The sequence below is a fragment of the Coregonus clupeaformis genome, chromosome 40, assembly GCF_020615455.1.
Source record: "Coregonus clupeaformis isolate EN_2021a chromosome 40, ASM2061545v1, whole genome shotgun sequence".
In the NCBI taxonomy this organism is placed as follows: Eukaryota; Metazoa; Chordata; class Actinopteri; order Salmoniformes; family Salmonidae; genus Coregonus; species Coregonus clupeaformis.
Genome location: NC_059231.1, coordinates 7634437 through 7652685, shown reverse-complemented (window position 1 = coordinate 7652685; position 18249 = coordinate 7634437). Strand labels below are relative to the sequence as shown.

Genomic DNA, 18249 nt, shown 5'->3' with positions numbered 1-18249 from the left:
GTGTTTAGAAACATATTATATTCTTATTTACAATAAAAGTGACTCCAAAATGACACAATACATTATTTACCATACATTTCTATTGGGCACAAAATAATCTGAAACACAACCAAAACAAGTCACAAGTTAACCTGTTTAAACATTTTGTTCACATCGTCCACAGAGAGCGAGATCACACGGTCATCTGAAAAGAACAAGGGCTTTCACGCAAGGCACAGTGTTGTATTCCTCGAAGCGAGCATAAAAAGGCACTTTGCTCGTTTGGGAGTTCTGCATCGCTGGGCAACCCACGGCTGGGTTTCCCTTTGTAATCCGTTATCGTCTGCAAGCCCTGCCACATACGACGAGCGTTGGAGCAGGTGTAATATGAGTCACTCACCACCTTCCGGAGACACTTGAAACCCCACCTCTTTAAGGAATACCTGGGATAGGATAAAGTAATCCTTCTACCCCCTTACCCCACCCAAAAAAAGTGGTTGTCCCACTGGCTATAAGGTGAATGCACCAATTTGTAAGTCGCTCTGGATAAGAGCGTCTGCTAAATGACGAAAATGTAAATGTCATAGGATTCCACCTTCCTCCTATATTGTCCTTTTGCATGTTTGATGGCTCATCAGAGGTCGTAGGGGGTTTTCTTGTATGTGTCCATGTCCGTGAGGTCGTAGGGGGCTTTCTTGTATGTGTCCATGTCCGTGAGGTCGTAGGGGGCTTTCTTGTATGTGTCCATGTCCGTGTCCCATTCCTTGTAAGCGGTAGCTCTAGTCTTTAGCCCAGCGTGGGTGTTGCCTGTAATCCATTGTTTCTGGTTAGGGTATGTACGGTCACTCTGGGGACGACATCGTCTATGCACTTATTGATGAAGCCCGTGACTGATGTGGTAAAACTCCTCAATGCTGTTGGATGAATCCCGGATCATATCCCAGTCTGTACCAGCAAAACAGTCTTGTAGCCTCGCGTCTGCTTCATCCGACCACTTCCACATTGAGCGAGTCACTGGTACCTCCTGTTTGAGCTTTTGTTTGTAGACAGGAAGCAGGAGAATGGAGTCATGGTCAGATTTGCTGAAGGGAGGATGAGGGATGGCCTTGTATGCGTTTCTGTGAGGTAGAATAAAAGTGGTCTAGAGTTTTAGCGCCCCTAGTGGTGCAGGAGACGTGTTGGTAGAGGTGAGGTAGGACGGTTTTAAGTCTCCCTGCGTTAAAGTCTCCGCCCACCAGAAACGCTGCCTCTGGGTGAGCAGTTTCTTGTTTGTTTATGGCCCCATCCAGTTCGTTGAGTGCCAGAGTGGTGTTGGCTTGGGGAGGGATGTAGACAGACGTGATAATTACAGATGATAACTTTCTTGGTAGATAAAAGGGTCTACAGGCAAAAGCTCGAGATTTCCTTCACACTGGAAGCAGCGCACCAGATGTTGTTTATGATGAGGCACATCCCTCCCCCTTTGGACTTTCCCGAGGCCGCCTTTGTCCGATCGTGCCGCTGCATGGAGAAACCACTGAGTTCTATGTACATAGTCATCCAGCCACGCCACGCCTGCCAACTTCTTATGGAATTTGGCTTGACAATGACAGCAATGGAGTTGGCAAGAGCACAAACACATCTGGGACCAGGCTACTCAAACAGCGCACACATCTGGGACCAGGCTACTCAAACAGCGCACACATCTGGGACCAGGCTACTCAAACAGCGCACACATCTGGGACCAGGCTACTCAAACAGCGCACACATCTGGGACCAGGCTACTCAAACAGCACATAGTAAAAAATAGAAAGACATGCTGCATGGATGAGGACGGTTCCTATTCATCTACACATTAAATGATCAGTTGACTTACTGTCGATGTTAGAGGGCATATTCCCAAAGATGATGAGGTATGGTTCGTAGATGGCCCCCCGGACGATCCAGTCCAGTCGGTCCTCGTTGTGGATGAGGATGCCCTGCTTAGCAACGCCAAATGCTACCACCCAGATACACAGCAGGAACATGAAGAAGAACACGTCCAACATCTGGAGAGAGATAACAAGGACTGTTATTACTGTAAACATAGTTTACTACTACATGATGGTCCATAGCAGTAACCTACCAGGGGGACTCCTGTAGATTCAAGTAAAGGAGCTCTAAATGTTGTTATTAAGCGTCTCATAATCTTCCAGGGCTGCATTCAGTATGTTTTTACATTCTGGAACATTCAATTGAATGGAAATGGTGCTTTACTGAATGACCAGTTGAAAAACGGGGAGGGGTTGGGTTGTACAAGAACGTTTTGTGGAAACGTGTTGTTCAGTACAAACCGTTCAACAGCGGACGAAACGTTCAAGTGAACTGAACACACCTCTGCTGTCTGTCTCTCTCTGTTGAGACGTCTGGTTTCAGAGCCCCTCAGAATGGGACTTGAATGGCAGTCTATGGCAGGAGCGGCAAAAACAGCTGCTGGTTTTAATTGGCTGATCTATCAGTCCATCACCATCTAGCACCTCCCCCTCTTTGTGGATTTCAAAGGGCGAGCAGCGCAAGTAATGGGCTAAACAAGGGAGTTCGGGAAATTGGAAAGTATGCATCTCAGAAAAAGTTTGTACATTTAAACTTTACATGCCCAAACTCAGAATCAATCTAGAAGATGGTGCTGCAGCAGTCGTTTTACAGGCTCCTGACCAATTCTGCTATTTAGTGTTTTTTTTTACGGTGATTGTAACTTTCTTTGTACATAATGTCTCCGCCATAATTTCCTATGACCGATAACAGCTTCTGGACATCAGAAAAGCCATCACAAAGATTTCTACTTCAACGAGTGGCAGCTCTGGACGTCCTGCTTACTCCGGACCAGGCCCTAATCCCTCCTAAGAGGGAGTGGTGGTGGAAAAGAGGCAGGAGAAGCTGCCTCCTAACGAGATTAAGTCAACGAACAAATAGACCGCCATTGCCCTTTTCTGTTGGCGAACGTACAGTCACTGGAGAACAAACTGGATGAACTCTGTTCGAGACTATCCTTCTCAACGGGACCTGAAGAACTGTAATATTCTATGTTTCTCTGTGTCTTGGCTAAACAAGGACATGGATAATATCAGTGGTGGAAAAAGTACCCAATTGTCATACTTGGGTAAAAGTAAAGATACCTTAATAGAAAATTACTACTTGAGTAAAAGTATTTGATTTTAAATATGCTTAAGTATCAAAAGTAAAAGTATAAATCATTTAAAATTCCTTATATTAAGCAAAGCAGACGGCACAATGTTCGTGTTTTTTTTTAAATTTACGGATAGCCAGGGGGACACTCCAACACTCAGAAATAATTTACAGTACATGCAAAGCTTTTGTGTTTAGTGATTCCGCCAGATCAGAGGCAGTGGAGATGCCCAGGGATGTTCAATTGATAAGTGCGTGAATTGGACCATTTTTCTTTTCCTGCTAAGCATTCAAATTGTAACGAGAACTTTTGAGTGTCAGTGAAAGTTTATGGAGTAAAAAGTACATTATGTTCTTTAGGAATATAGTAAAGTAAAAGTATACAGTGGGGGAAAAAAGTATTTAGTCAGCCACCAAATGTGCAAGTTCTCCCACTTAAAAAGATGAGAGAGGCCTGTAATTTTCATCATAGGTACACGTCAACTATGACAGACAAATTGAGATTTTTTTTTACAGAAAATCACATTGTAGGATTTTTTATGAATTCAAACTCCACTATGGCCAAGACCAAAGAGCTGTCAAAGGACACAAAGAAACAAAATTGTAGACCTGCACCAGGCTGGGAAGACTGAATCTGCAATAGGTAAGCAGCTTGGTTTGAAGAAATCAACTGTGGGAGCAATTATTAGGAAATGGAAGACATACAAGACCACTGATAATCTCCCTCGATCTGGGGCTCCATGCAAGATCTCACCCCGTGGGGTCAAAATGATCACAAGAACGGTGAGCAAAAATCCCAGAACCACACGGGGGGACCTAGTGAATGACCTGCAGAGAGCTGGGACCAAAGTAACAAAGCCTACCATCAGTAACACACTACGCCGCCAGGGACTCAAATCCTGCAGTGCCAGACGTGTCCCCCTGCTTAAGCCAGTACATGTTCAGGCCCGTCTGAAGTTGCTAGAGTGCATTTGGATGATCCAGAAGAGGATTGGGAGAATGTCATATGGTCAGATGAAGCAGATGCTAAGCTAGAGGACTGTTTCACTAGCACAGACTGGAATATGTTCCGGGATTCATCTGATAACAGGAGTTTACCACATAAGTCACCAGCTTCATTAACAAGTGCATCGATGATATCGTCCCCACAGTGGCCGTACGTACATATCCCAACCAGAAGCCATGGATTACAGGCAACATCCGCACTGAGCTAAAGGCTGGAGCTGCCGCTTTCAAGGAGCGGGACTCTAACCCGGACGCTTATAAGAAATCCCGCTACAACCTCAAGAACCATCAAACAGGCAAAGCGTCCAGGACTAAGATCGAATCCCACTACGCCGGCTCTGACGCTCGTCGGATGTGGCAGGGCTTGCAAACTATCACGGATTACAAACGGAAACCCAGCCGTGAGCCTCACAGTGACGCTAGTCTACCACACCGATCTTCACAAACCATTTATGTATGGACCTCGCTTTCTGCATGTCATGCTGAAACATAAAAGGGAACTAAGGGGCCGAACCATGAAAAACAGCCCCAGACCATTATTCCTCATCCACCAAACTTTACAGTTGGCACTATGCATTCAGGCAGGTAGCGTTCTCCTGGCATCCGCCAAACCCAGATTCATCCGTCGGACTACCAGATGGTGAAGCGAGATTCATCACTCCAGAGTCCAATGGCGGCGAGCTTTACACCACTCCAGCCGACGCTTGGCATTGTGCATGGTGATCTTAGGCTAGTGTGCGGCTGCTTGGCCATGGAAACCCATTTCATGAAGCTCCCGACGAACAGTTCTTGTGCTGCCGTTGCTTTCAGAGGCAGTTTGGAACTCTGTAGTGAGTGTTGCAACCAAGAACAGCGCTACGCACTTCAGCACACAAGGGTCCCTTTCTGTCAGCTTGTGTGGCCTACCACTTCGCGGCTGAGCCGTTGTTGCTTCTAGACGTTTCCACTTCACAATAACAGCACTTAGAGTTGACCAGGACAGCTCTAGCAGGGTAGAAATCCAACTGACTTGCTGGAAAGGTGGCATCCTATGACGGTGCCACGTTGAAAGTCACTGAGCTCTTCAGTAAGGCCATTCTACTGTCAATGTTTGTCTTTGGAGATTGCATGGCTGTGTGCTCAATTTTATACACCTGTCAGCAACGGGAGTGGCTGAAATAGCCGAATCCACTAATTTAAAGGGGTGTCCACATACTTTTGTATATATATTGTATCTTCCTTCCCAATAGTGCTGAGCGATTACAGATTTTTGAGATAGGTTTTTTTGCATGGGCTGCGTCTCAATCCACCACATCCACCAATGGCAGCGTTCTGCGTCTGTGGAGGAAGGTGGCAGAGCTACAGCGGTGTTTGTCAGACCAGGTTCTCACAAAAACCTCTGTAACATCCGGATGGTTTGGCAACAAACTAATATGACCCCTCTATAGAAACTCATCTAAAGTTAACCCATACAAATGCATGGAAGTATGGAGGTAGTTTTGTGGCAACAAAATGAAGGGGTTAAATATGTGTAAAAATATACACTGTGTTTTATTATATCTCATAGACAGTGTTTTATTATATCTCCTAGACATGGGACACTTCCTTTTTTGCCATTTATGAATTTGTTTTTCAATGCATTTCTATGGGCTACAGTAGGAAAGGCCAGATTCTCTATTTATCTAATCATTTTGGAAAAAAATGTGGGATACATAAAGGGGTCCTAAAATTCCAAATCAAATAGCTAAATGATCCATGGTATAACCTTCATAAAACAATTCCATATGTTTCAGTAGTTCTTCACAGTAGATAAGGCTTGTAACACTGCTAAATAACAACTATCAATCAATTGTTGTTGATGTATTGTCGGGTAGAGATACCTAAGCAACCGCTCTCTATCTCTGTCTCTCTTCCTCTCTGTGTCTGCCGGCCTCCCGGCAAGAACCTCCCGAGTGGCGCAGTGGTCTAAGGCACTGCATCGCAGTGCTAGCTGTGTCACTAGAGATCCTGGTTCGAATCCAGGCTCTGTCGTAGCCAGCCGCGACCGGGAGACCCATGGGGCGGCGCACAGTTGGCCCAGCGTCGTCCAGGGTAGGGGAGGGAATGGCCGGCAGGGAAGTAGCTCAGTTGGTAGAGCATGGTGTTTGCAACGCCAGGGTTGTGGGTTTGATTCCCACGGGGGGCCAGTATTAAAAAATAATAATGTATGCACTCACTAACTGTAAGTCGCTCTGGATAAGAGTGTCTGCAAAATGACTAAAATCTGTCACACCCTGGCTCTGGGGACTCTATATGTTGTGTATATTCTATGTTTTTTATTTCTGTGTTGGCCAGAGTGGTTCCCAATCAGAGGCAACGAGTGTCAGCTGTTGCTGGTTGTCTCTGATTGGGAGCCATATTTATAGAGGCTGTTTTCCCACAATAGTTGTGGGATCTTGTTCCAGTTGGTTTGTTCCTTTTGGTCTGTACCGTAGGACTGCACGTATCGTTTGTTGTTTTGTTCGAGTTTTACTCTCTTTAAATAAAGTATGTTTGCCTGCAATGCTGCGCCTTGGTCTACCCCGTCTAACGATCGTGACAGAAGATCCCACCATACCAGGACCAGGCGGCCTGGACATGGGAGGAAGCGCCGGGAAAGGAGCTGGAAAGGTTGGCGATGGCCCAGGTGGGCAAATCGTGGTCCTGGGAGGACATGCTCGGGGGCAAGGGGCCATGGGCTAAGATTAAGGCCCTGGCGAGAGAGGAGCAACGGCGTCAACAGTGTCGTCGTCGGACGGACGAGAGGCAACCCCAGAAAATTTTTAGGGGGGGGCACACGGCATGGGCGACTGGGCAGCAGGAGGCTGCCACAGGGCAAAATGGGAGACGAGGAGAGAAGGCCACCGGGTTACGGGAGCCATTGGCGAGAGGAGGGAAGGAAGTTGTAGAGGCACGGCGAGATGTACTGAGGTGTATTGCCAGTCCGGTCCGGCCCGTTCCTGATCCCCGTTTAAGGCCAGTGGTGTGTGTTCCCAGTACGGTCCGGCCTGTTCCTGTTCCTCGCACCAAGCCTACGGTGTGCGTCGCCAGCCCGGCCCGGCCTGTTCCTGCCACTCGCACCAAGCCTACGGTGTGCGTCGCCAGCCCGGCCCGGCCTGTTCCTGCCCCTCGCACCAAGCCTACGGTGCGAGTCGTCAGCCCGGCCCGGCCGGTTCCTGCTCCTCGCACCAAGCCTACGGTGTGCGTCGCCAGCCCGGCCCGGCCTGTTCCTGCTCCTCGCACCAAGCCTATGGTGCGCGTCGCCAGCCCGGCCCGGCCTGTTCCTGCTCCACGCACCAAGCCTACGGTGCGCGTCGCCAGCCCGGCCCGGCCTGTTCCTGCTCCTCGCACCAAGCCTACGGTGCGCGTCGCCAGCCCGGCCCGGCCTGTTCCTGCTCCACGCACCAAGCCTAAGTTGCGCGTCGCCAGCCCGGCCCGGCCTGTTCCTGCTCCTCGCACCAAGCCTACGGTGCGCGTCGCCAGCCCGGCCCGGCCTGTTCCTGCCACTCGCACCAAGCCAGGGGTGCGAGTCGTCAGCCCGGTACGGCCCGTTGCTGCTCCACGCACCAAGCCAGGGGTGCGCATCGTCAGCCCGGTCCGGCCCGTTCCTGTTCCACGCACCAAGCCAGGGGTGCGCATCGTCAGCCCGGTCCGGCCCGTTCCTGCTCCACACACCAAGCCAGGGGTGCGCATCGTCAGCCCGGTACGGCCCGTTCCGCCCACGCACCAAGCCAGGGGTGCGCATCGTCAGCCCGGTCCGGCCCGTAGCTGCTCCCACGCACAAGCCAGGGGTGCGCATCGTCAGCCCGGTCCGGCCCGTCCCTGCTCCACGCACCAGGCCAGGGGTGTGCGTCGTCAGTCCGGCACAACCCGTGCCTGGGTCACCGGTGCCTGGTCAGGTACCGGTCAGCTGCTCCACACCGGAGCTGAAGCAATCCGCTTCTACGATGTCCAGTCCAGCTCCGGTCAGCGGGGCCAAACCGGACCAGGGGCGCCACGGGGGGATGGTTGAAGGGTGGTGGTCTAGCCCGGAGCCGGAACCGCCTCCGAGGAGGAATGCCCACCCAGCCCTCCCCTGGGTTGTTGATGTTTAGGCGCGGTCGCAGTCCGCGCCTTTAGGGGGGGTTCCCAATCAGAGGCAACGAGTGTCAGCTGTTGCTGGTTGTCTCTGATTGGGAGCCATATTTATAGAGGCTGTTTTCCCACAATAGTTGTGGGATCTTGTTCCAGTTGGTTTGTTCCTTTTGGTCTGTACCGTAGGACTGCACGTATCGTTTGTTGTTTTGTTCGAGTTTTACTCTCTTTAAATAAAGTATGTTTGCCTGAAACGCTGCGCCTTGGTCTACCCCGTCTAACGATCGTGACAAAATCATAACAGGCAGCTGTGGTTTCAGGTCATTGTAGTTAATTACCATGTTTTCTGTGCTTAACTATGATGAGTTGGACGACAATTCAAAGGCCTTTATTGGCATGGGAAACATTTGTTTACATTGCCAAAGCAAGTGAAATAGTCTGTGAAATCTGAGGGAAATATGCGTCTCTAATATGGTCATACATTTGGCAGGAGGTTAGGAAGTGCAGCTCAGTTTCCACCTCATTTTGTGGGCAGTGTGCACATAGCCTGTCTTCTCTTGAGAGCCAGGTCTGCCTATGGCGGCCTTTCTCAATAGCAAGGCTATGCTCAGTGAGTCTGTACATAGTCAAAGCTTTCCTTAAGTTTGGGTCAGTCACAGTGGTCAGGTATTCTGCCACTGTGTACTCTCTGTTTAGGGCCAAATAGCATTCAAATGTTCTCTATTTTTATGTTAATTCTTTCCAATGTGTCAAGTAAATATATTTTTGTTTTCTCATGATTTGGTTGGGTCTAATTGTGTTGCTGTCCTGGGGCTCTGTGGGGTCTGTTTGTGTTTGTGAACAGCCCCAGAACCAGCTGGCTTAGGGGACCAATAAAGGCCCAGCTGGGTTTGGGAATCGCTTCCTTTTAGGTGGTTGTAGAATTTAACAGCTCTTTTCTGGATTTTGATAATTAGCGGGTATCATCCTTATTCTTCTCTGCATGCATTATTTGGTGTTTTACGTTGTACACGGAGGATATTTTCGCAGAATTCTGCATGCAGAGTCTCAATTTGGTGTTTGTCCCATTTTGTGAGCGGACCCCAGAACGTACAGCCATAAAGGGAAATGGGTTCTTTAACTGATTCAAGTATTTTTTGCCAGATCCTAATTGGGATGTAAAATGTTATGTTCCTTTTGCTTGCCTTGTCTCTTAGATCGTTCACAGCCCTTTGGAATTTACCTCTGGTGCTGATGTTTAGGCCGAGGTAGGTATAGTTTTTTGTGTGTTCTAGGGAATTTGTATTTGTATTTGTGGTCCTGGAAACTCGACCATTTTTGATAAAACAACATCCAGTTCTATCTGACTACATACTGAGCCTGTTCTTCCATACGGTTCGCTATAGACTGGTAGGTTGTAGGTTCTTCCATACGGTTCGCTATAGACTGGTAGGTTGTAGGGTCTTCCATACGGTAGGTTGTAGGTTCTTCCATACGGTTCGCTAGGGACTGGTAGGTTGTAGGGTCTTCCATACGGTTCGCTATAGACTGGTAGGTTGTAGGGTCTTCCATACGGTTCGCTATAGACTGGTAGGTTGTAGGTTCTTCCATATGGTCGCTATAGACTGGTAGGTTGTAGGGTCTTCCATATGGTCGCTATAGACTGGTAGGTTGTAGGGTCTTCCATACGGTTCGCTAGGGACTGGTAGGTTGTAGGGTCTTCCATACGGTTCGCTAGGGACTGGTAGGTTGTAGGGTCTTCCATATGGTCGCTATAGACTGGTAGGTTGTAGGGTCTTCCATATGGTCGCTATAGACTGGTAGATTGTAGGGTCTTCCATATGGTCGCTATAGACTGGTAGGTTGTAGGGTCTTCCATACGGTTCGCTAGGGACTGGTAGGTTGTAGGGTCTTCCATATGGTCGCTATAGACTGGTAGGTTGTAGGGTCTTCCATATGGTTCGCTAGGGACTGGTAGGTTGTAGGGTCTTCCATACGGTTCGCTATAGACTGGTAGGTTGTAGGGTCTTCCATACGGTTCGCTAGCTAGGTAGACTGGTAGGTTGTTTTGCAACAAAACTGACACGGGGCAACTATGGGGCAAACAGACGGGGTCGGCTGAGATGGTTGACAACATGTAAACTATATTTCCTCTCCAATGTTTATTGAAAACATAAATACATTTGCACAATTAGCACTTGTTGTCTCTCAAATAAATTGTTCCAGTTGTTGGTTAGCTAGCTAGAGAATCTTAGCCATATTAGCATTGACATGAAATCAGCCAAAACACCTCAAAACAAGACATGGTATCAAGAACAAGATAAAATTGGTCACATACACATATTTAGCAGATGTTATTGCGGGTGTAGTGAAATGCTTGTGTTCCTAGCTCCAACAGTGCTGTAGTATCTAACAATTCACAACAATACACAAATCTAAAAGTAAAATAATGGAATTAAGAAATATATAAATATTAGGACAGGCAATGTCTGAGTGGCATTGACTAAAATACAGTAGAACACCGTATATACATACGAAATGAGTAAATCAGTATGTAAACATTATCAAGTGACCAGTGATTCCATGTCTATGTACAGTGTACATGGGGCAGCAGCCTCTAAGGTGCAGGGTTGAGTAACCGGGTGGTAGCCGGCTAGTGATGGCTATTTAACAGTCTGATGGTCTTGAGATAGAAGCTGTTTTTCAGTCTCTCGGTCCCAGCTTTGATGCACCTGTCCTGACCTCGCCTTCTGGATGATAGCGGGGTGAACAGGCCGTGGCTCGGGTGGTTGATGTTCATGATGATCTTTTTGGCCTTCCTGTGACATCGGGTGCTGTAGGTGTCCTGGAGGGCAAGCAGTGTGCCCCCGGTGATGCGTTGAGCAGACCACACCACCCTCTAGAGAGCCCTGCGGTTGCAGGCGGTGCAGTTGCCGTACCAGGCGGTGGTACAGCCCGACAGGATGCTCTCAATGGTGCATCTGTAAAAGTTTGGGAGGGTCTTAGGGCCCAAGCAGAGGCGCTGTTGCACCTTCTTCACCACGCTGTCTGTGTGGGTGGACCATTTCAAATTGTCAGTGATGTGGACGCAGAGGAACTTGAAGCTTTCCACCTTCTCTACTGAGGTCCCGTCGATGTGGATGGGGGCGTGCTCCTTCTGCTGTCTCCTGAAGAAGAAGACGATCAGCTGCTTCGTTTTCTTCCTCTGCAGCAGACGTAACTCTGGGTCTTCCTTTCCTGTGGCGGTCCTCATGAGGCCAGTTTCATCATAGCACTTGATGGTTTTTGCGACTGCACTTGAAGAAACGTTCAAAGTTGTTGAAATGTTCCGTATTGGGGCTATCTTCTGTGTACAACCCCCCCCCACCCCCACCTTATATTTTGATTTGTTTAACACTTTTGTGGTTACTACATGATTCCATGTGTGTTATTTCATAGTTTTGATGTCTTCACTATTATTCTACAATGTAGAAAATAGTAAAAATAAAGAAAAAGCCTTGAATGAGTAGGTGTTCTAACCCTTTTAACCAGTAGTGGGTATCCATGGACAGTTACGACAGAAGCCTGGAGGTTTGTTTCTAGGTGAGAAGACATTTCAACATGTCCAGCCAATAACAGGGCTGCACTGACTCCAGCTTGGTTCACACGTTTCTAAACCATCCCAAACCATCTTTGGTATAGTGTCGCCATGATATTTGAATTGAGGAAGTGTGATCATAATCATTAGCATATTTTAGCGATCCGCAGTAGAAGACGTTCTAAATGAAGCCTTCAGATGGGAGCTAAACAGCTAACTTGCACTTGATATGCGTTTGTAGGCTAGAAAGTGAACTTGTTCCAAACGTTATGCTGCTGCTTTGCCATCTATTAACAGCAAGGGGGGAGAGGGAGAGCAGAGAGAGAGCTACCTAGCAGCAGTAGGCCTAACAGCTTTGCCATCTATTAACAGTTGCATTAAATAGGCACAATATTTTTTTATGATGCATTGCCGATGTTGGTGTGAGATCTATTATCTCAAAGATCTGCCGATGTGAGATCTTTGGTCTCTTTGTTGCCTCTCTGATTAATGCCCTCCTTGCCTGGTCCGTGAGTTTTGGTGGGCGGCCCTCTCTTGGCAGGTTTGTTGTGGTGCCATATTCTTTCCATTTTTTTATAATGGATTTAATGGTGCTCCGTGGGATGTTCAATGTTTCTGATATTTTTTTATAACCCAACCCTGATCTGTACTTCTCCACAACTTTGTCCCTGACCTGTTTGGAGAGCTCCTTGGTCTTCATGGTGCCCCTTGCTTAGTGGTGTTGCAGACTCTGGGGCCTTTCAGAACAGGTGTATATATACTGAGATCATGTGACACTTAGATTGCACACAGGTGGACTTTATTTAACTAATTATGTGACTTCTGAAGGTAATTGGTTGCACCAGATCTTATTTAGGGGCTTCATAGCAAAGGGGGTGAATACATATGCACGCACCACTTTTCCGTTATTTATTTTGTAGAATTTTTTGAAACAACTAATTTTTTTCATTTCACTTCACCAATTTGGACTATTTTGTGTATGTCCATTGCATGACATCCAAATAAAAATCTATTTAAATTACAGGTTGTAATGCAACAAAATAGGAAAAACGCCAAGGGGGATGAATACTTTTGCAAGGCACTGTATAGTTGATAAAGATTCTAAAGAATTTGAAATGAGGATAGCCTGAACATGTGAAAGTTGTTTTGGTGTATGTAGCTTGAATGGTTCAAGAGTTACTGTTGGCGAGTTATTTTATGCAAAGGTATGCAAATGTCTATAGTTACAGTCGATAAATGTTTTAAAGAATTTGAAGTTTGGGAAAGTGGTCAAAGTAACTGATTTGTGTCAAAGGTTCCGTTGTTTACAGTGAATATAATGTTGGGAGTGATGAAGTCCCTCCAGATCAGGGAATATAATGTTGGGAGTGATGAGGTCCCTCCAGATCAGGGAATATAATGTTGGGAGTGATGAAGTCCCTCCAGATCAGTGAATATAATGTTGGGAGTGATGAAGTCCCTCCAGATCAGGGAATATAATGTTGGGAGTGATGAGGTCCCTCCAGATCAGGGAATATAATGTTGGGAGTGATGAAGTCCCTCCAGATCAGGGAATATAATGTTGGGAGTGATGAGGTCCCTCCAGATCAGTGAATATAATGTTGGGAGTGATGAAGTCCCTCCAGATCAGGGAATATAATGTTGGGAGTGATGAAGTCCCTCCAGATCAGGGAATATAATGTTGGGAGTGATGAAGTCCCTCCAGATCAGGGAATATAATGTTGGGAGTGATGAGGTCCCTCCAGATCAGGGAATATAATGTTGGGAGTGATGAAGTCCCTCCAGATCAGGGAATATAATGTTGGGAGTGATGAGGTCCCTCCAGATCAGTCCTTTAAAGTCTGAACAGCGAATAAGAATAATAACTGTAAGTCAGAAATAATTTGTACAATAGCTAAAGTGCTGCTGTCGCAAATATAATTTTGCACTTCTGTGTTTAGCAGAGTAACATTCTGTCCTATCCAACAGACACCAAATGTGAGAAGTAATATTGTAGTAATATTGTAGTAATATTGTAGTAATATTGTAGTAATATTGTAGTTGCCTATATGACTTTTTCTCAACAACTTACTTATGGGCTCTTCCCAACAATGCAGAGAGAAAAATATAGAAAAAATAACAACACGAGGAATAAATACACAATGAGTAACGATAACTTGGATATATACAGTACAGGAGGTACCAGTACTGAGTCAATGTGCAGGGGTACCAGGTAATAACATGGCTATATGTACAGGGTACCAGTACTGAGTCCATGTGCAGGGGTACGAGGTAATAACTTGACTATATACACAGGGTACCAGTACTGAGTCCATGTGCAGAGGTACCAGGTAATAACTTGGCTATATGTACAGGGTACCAGTACTGAGTCAATGTGCAGGGGTACCAGGTAATAACTTGACTATATACACTGGGTACCAGTACTGAGTCAATGTGCAGGGGTACCAGGTAATAACTTGACTATATACACTGGGTACCAGTACTGAGTCAATGTGCAGGGGTACCAGGTAATTGAGGTAATATGTACATATAGGTAGGGGTAAAGTGACTAGGCAACAGGGTAGATAATAGACAGTAGCAGCAGTATACTGTAGGTAGGGGTAAAGTGACTAGACAACAGGATAGATAATAGACAGTAGCAGCAGTATACTGTAGGTAGGGGTAAAGTGACTAGGCAACAGGATAGATAATAGACAGTAGCAGCAGTATACTGTAGGTAGGGGTAAAGTGACTAGACAACAGGATAGATAATAGACAGTAGCAGCAGTATACTGTAGGTAGGGGTAAAGGGACTAGACAACAGGATAGATAATAGACAGTAGCAGCAGTATACTGTAGGTAGGGGTAAAGTGACTAGACAACAGGATAGATAATAGACAGTAGCAGCAGTATACTGTAGGTAGGGGTAAAGGGACTAGACAACAGGATAGATAATAGACAGTAGCAGCAGTATACTGTAGGTAGGGGTAAAGGGACTAGACAACAGGATAGATAATAGACAGTAGCAGCAGTATACTGTAGGTAGGGGTAAAGTGACTAGACAACAGGATAGATAATAGACAGTAGCAGCAGTATACTGTAGGTAGGGGTAAAGTGACTAGACAACAGGATAGATAATAGACAGTAGCAGCAGTATACTGTAGGTAGGGGTAAAGGGACTAGACAACAGGATAGATAATAGACAGTAGCAGCAGTATACTGTAGGTAGGGGGTAAAGTGACTAGACAACAGGATAGATAATAGACAGTAGCAGCAGTATACTGTAGGTAGGGGGTAAAGGGACTAGACAACAGGATAGATAATAGACAGTAGCAGCAGTATACTGTAGGTAGGGGTAAAGGGACTAGACAACAGGATAGATAATAGACAGTAGCAGCAGTATACTGTAGGTAGGGGGTAAAGGGACTAGGCAACAGGATAGATAATAGACAGTAGCAGCAGTATACTGTAGGTAGGGGTAAAGTGACTAGACAACAGGATAGATAATAGACAGTAGCAGCAGTATACTGTAGGTAGGGGTAAAGGGACTAGACAACAGGATAGATAATAGACAGTAGCAGCAGTATACTGTAGGTAGGGGTAAAGGGACTAGACAACAGGATAGATAATAGACAGTAGCAGCAGTATACTGTAGGTAGGGGTAAAGTGACTAGACAACAGGATAGATAATAGACAGTAGTAGTGCAAAGGGGGTCAATGCATATCAGTGGAGGCTCCTCAGAGGAGGAAGGGGAGGACCATCTTCCTCAGTGAATTCCATAAAAATAGTGAAAACATTAAAAAGGTTATCATTTTTAGAAAAACTATACTAAATATATTCACATGTCACCAAATAATTGATGAAAACACTGTTTTTCAATGGGTACATTGACTTCAATACAGAACCTAGGAGGCTCATGGTTCTCACCCACTTCAATAGACTTACACAGTAATTATGACAACTTCCGGAGGACGTCCTCCAACCTATCAGAGCTCTTGCGGCATGAACTGACATGTTGTCCACCCAATCAAAGGATAAGAGAATGAATCTAGTACTGAAAGCATAAGCTACAACTAGCTAGCACTGCAGTGCATAAAGAGAGAGAAAGACAATAGTTGAACAGTTTTGAACAAATTAATTTCTTCCAAAATTAGTAGAAGCACGCAAGAGAGAGAGACATAGCTATATTTGATTGAATTTTTTTTTACTTTCACTTAACTAGCAAATGCAGCTAGCTAGTTTAGCCTACTCAAACACCAGGCTCAAACAGAGAGGGATGCTATGTTAGCTAGCTGGCTATGGCTATCCAACACTGGAACTCTTCCAAGTCAAGATAAGCTTTTGGCTTTATTAATGTATTGCCACCTGGGCCCGCCGGTGTAACTGCTAAACTGCTTGCTAAGTGTACACTGTACTGCATGATCGTAGCGGGTTTACTAACACGTTAGTTGTAGTAGCTATGTTGACTATGACGTTACTTTAGCTAATATGGTGACAACGATGTAGGCTGTGTGTAGCGGTTATGATATGAAGGTTTGGCTTGGAAAGGTTTTTTCGCCTGGTCACAGACAGCTAATGTGTTGTGCACTGAAGTCCACAAGCGCAGGGAAAAGGTGAGAGGAGGAGAGCGCGTAGATAGTTTCGGGAAGGAATTATATATACAACGAGCAAAGGGATCATGCTGTTTTTATGTGGCTGCTATGAAAGTCAACTGTTTGCGTGATCAGGGGTGTATTCATTCCGCCGATTCTGTTGAAAAAGGTTTCTTAAACGGAAGCAAACGTAACGAAACTGGGATAAACATACCTGAATTTGTTCGATGCAGGAAAGAGTGTGCAAGGCGGTATTGAATGTGTCACTGTCTGTCACCTTGATTACTCAAAATTCTCTCGACCTGTGCACCTACGTTGTAAACTTTCATTCATGCTAGGTTGTAGCAACCTCATGATGGGTACAGGGAAAATGTTAGTATCATGTAGTAGCCTAAACCTATCGATGTTACATTGAACTGGGTGAATGAAATATGAATGACAGTCATCCAATATGCTCTAATAGAAATAAGGCCATTCTCATAAAAAATATAATCATCCTCCCTCATCTTTATTTATTTATTTCACCTTTATTTAACCAGGTAAGCCAGTTGAAAACAAGTTCTCATTTACAACTGCGACCTGGCCAAGATAAAGCAAAGCAGTGCGATAAAAACAACAACACAGAGTTACATATGGGGTAAAATAAAACATAAAGGCTAAAAATACAACAGAAAATATATATACAGTGTGTGCAAATGTAGTAAGTTATGGAGGTAAGGCAATAAATAGGCCATAGTGCAAAATAATTACAATTTAGTATTAACACTGGAGTGATAGATGTGCAAGAGATGATGTGCAAATAGAGCGTTTGGCAGACCGCACCACCCTCTGGAGAGCCCTGCGGTCCCGTGGATAGGGGGGTGCACCCTCTGCTGTTTCCAGAAGTCCACGATCATCTCCTTTGTTTTGTTGACGTTGAGTGATAGGTTATTTTCCTGGCACCACACTTCCAGAGCCCTCACCTCCTCCCTGTAGGCGGTCTCGTCATTGTTGGTAATCAGGCCTACTACTGTTGTGTCATCTGCAAACTTGATGATTGAGTTGGAGGCGTGCTTGGCCACGCAGTCATGGGTGAACAGGGAGTACAGGAGGGGGCTGAGCATGCACCCTTGTGGGGCCCCTGTGTTGAGGATCAGCGAAGTGGAGGTGTTGTTTCCTACCTTCACCACCTGGGGGCGGCCCGTCAGGAAGTCCAGGACCCAGTTGCACAGAGCAGGGTTCAGACCCAGGGCCTCGAGCTTAATGATGAGCTTGGAGGGTACTATGGTGTTGAATGCTGAGCTATAGTCAATGAACAGCATTCTTACATAGGTATTCCTCTTGTCCAGATGGGATAGGGCAGTGTGCAGTGTGATGGCGATTGCATCGTCTGTGGATCTATTGGGGCGTTAAGCAATTTGAAGTGGGTCTAGGGTGACAGGTAAGGTAGAGGTGATATGATCCTTAACTAGCCTCTCAAAGCACTTCATGATGACAGAGGTGAGTGCTACGGGGCGATAGTCATTTAGTTCAGTTACCTTTGCTTTCTTGGGTACAGGAACAATGGTGGCTAGCTAGCTAGCTTTATTGGTCCAGGGAGTAGGTTAGCTAGCCTTTAGCTTTGCCGGTAAAACTCCAGCATTATCTCTAAACTATACATTCATTCTTGATCATTCAATTCCATTGCAGAAGAGGAAGGAGGAGCGTGGATGGTCCTCTGCCTTGTCGTAGCTAGCTGTGCTGTGCTCCGTAGCGATTAGCAAAGCGATTAATCATTATTTATAAGGAACCATATGTCAGTGTTCGGAGGTCGTCACTAGTTACCACAGCCACAAAGTAATAAACCGTGCATATTTCTACAATTTATTTTCTTAAAATCTGATTTTAAACCTAACCGTAACCCTAACCTTAGCCACACTGCTATCCTTAGCCACACTGCTAAC

The 18249-nt window shown here is 46.0% G+C and overlaps 1 protein-coding gene across 1 annotated transcript in view; it reads right to left on the bottom strand.

Moving 5' to 3' along the window:
* trpm2 (transient receptor potential cation channel, subfamily M, member 2) overlaps positions 1-18249 on the bottom strand; it is a 134008-nt gene that overhangs the window by 17112 nt on the left and 98647 nt on the right. Inside the window, exon 20 of the mRNA XM_041868944.2 lies at positions 1835-2006. Coding sequence (XP_041724878.2) covers positions 1835-2006 — 172 coding nt within the window. The remainder of the gene's footprint in view (positions 1-1834; positions 2007-18249) is intronic.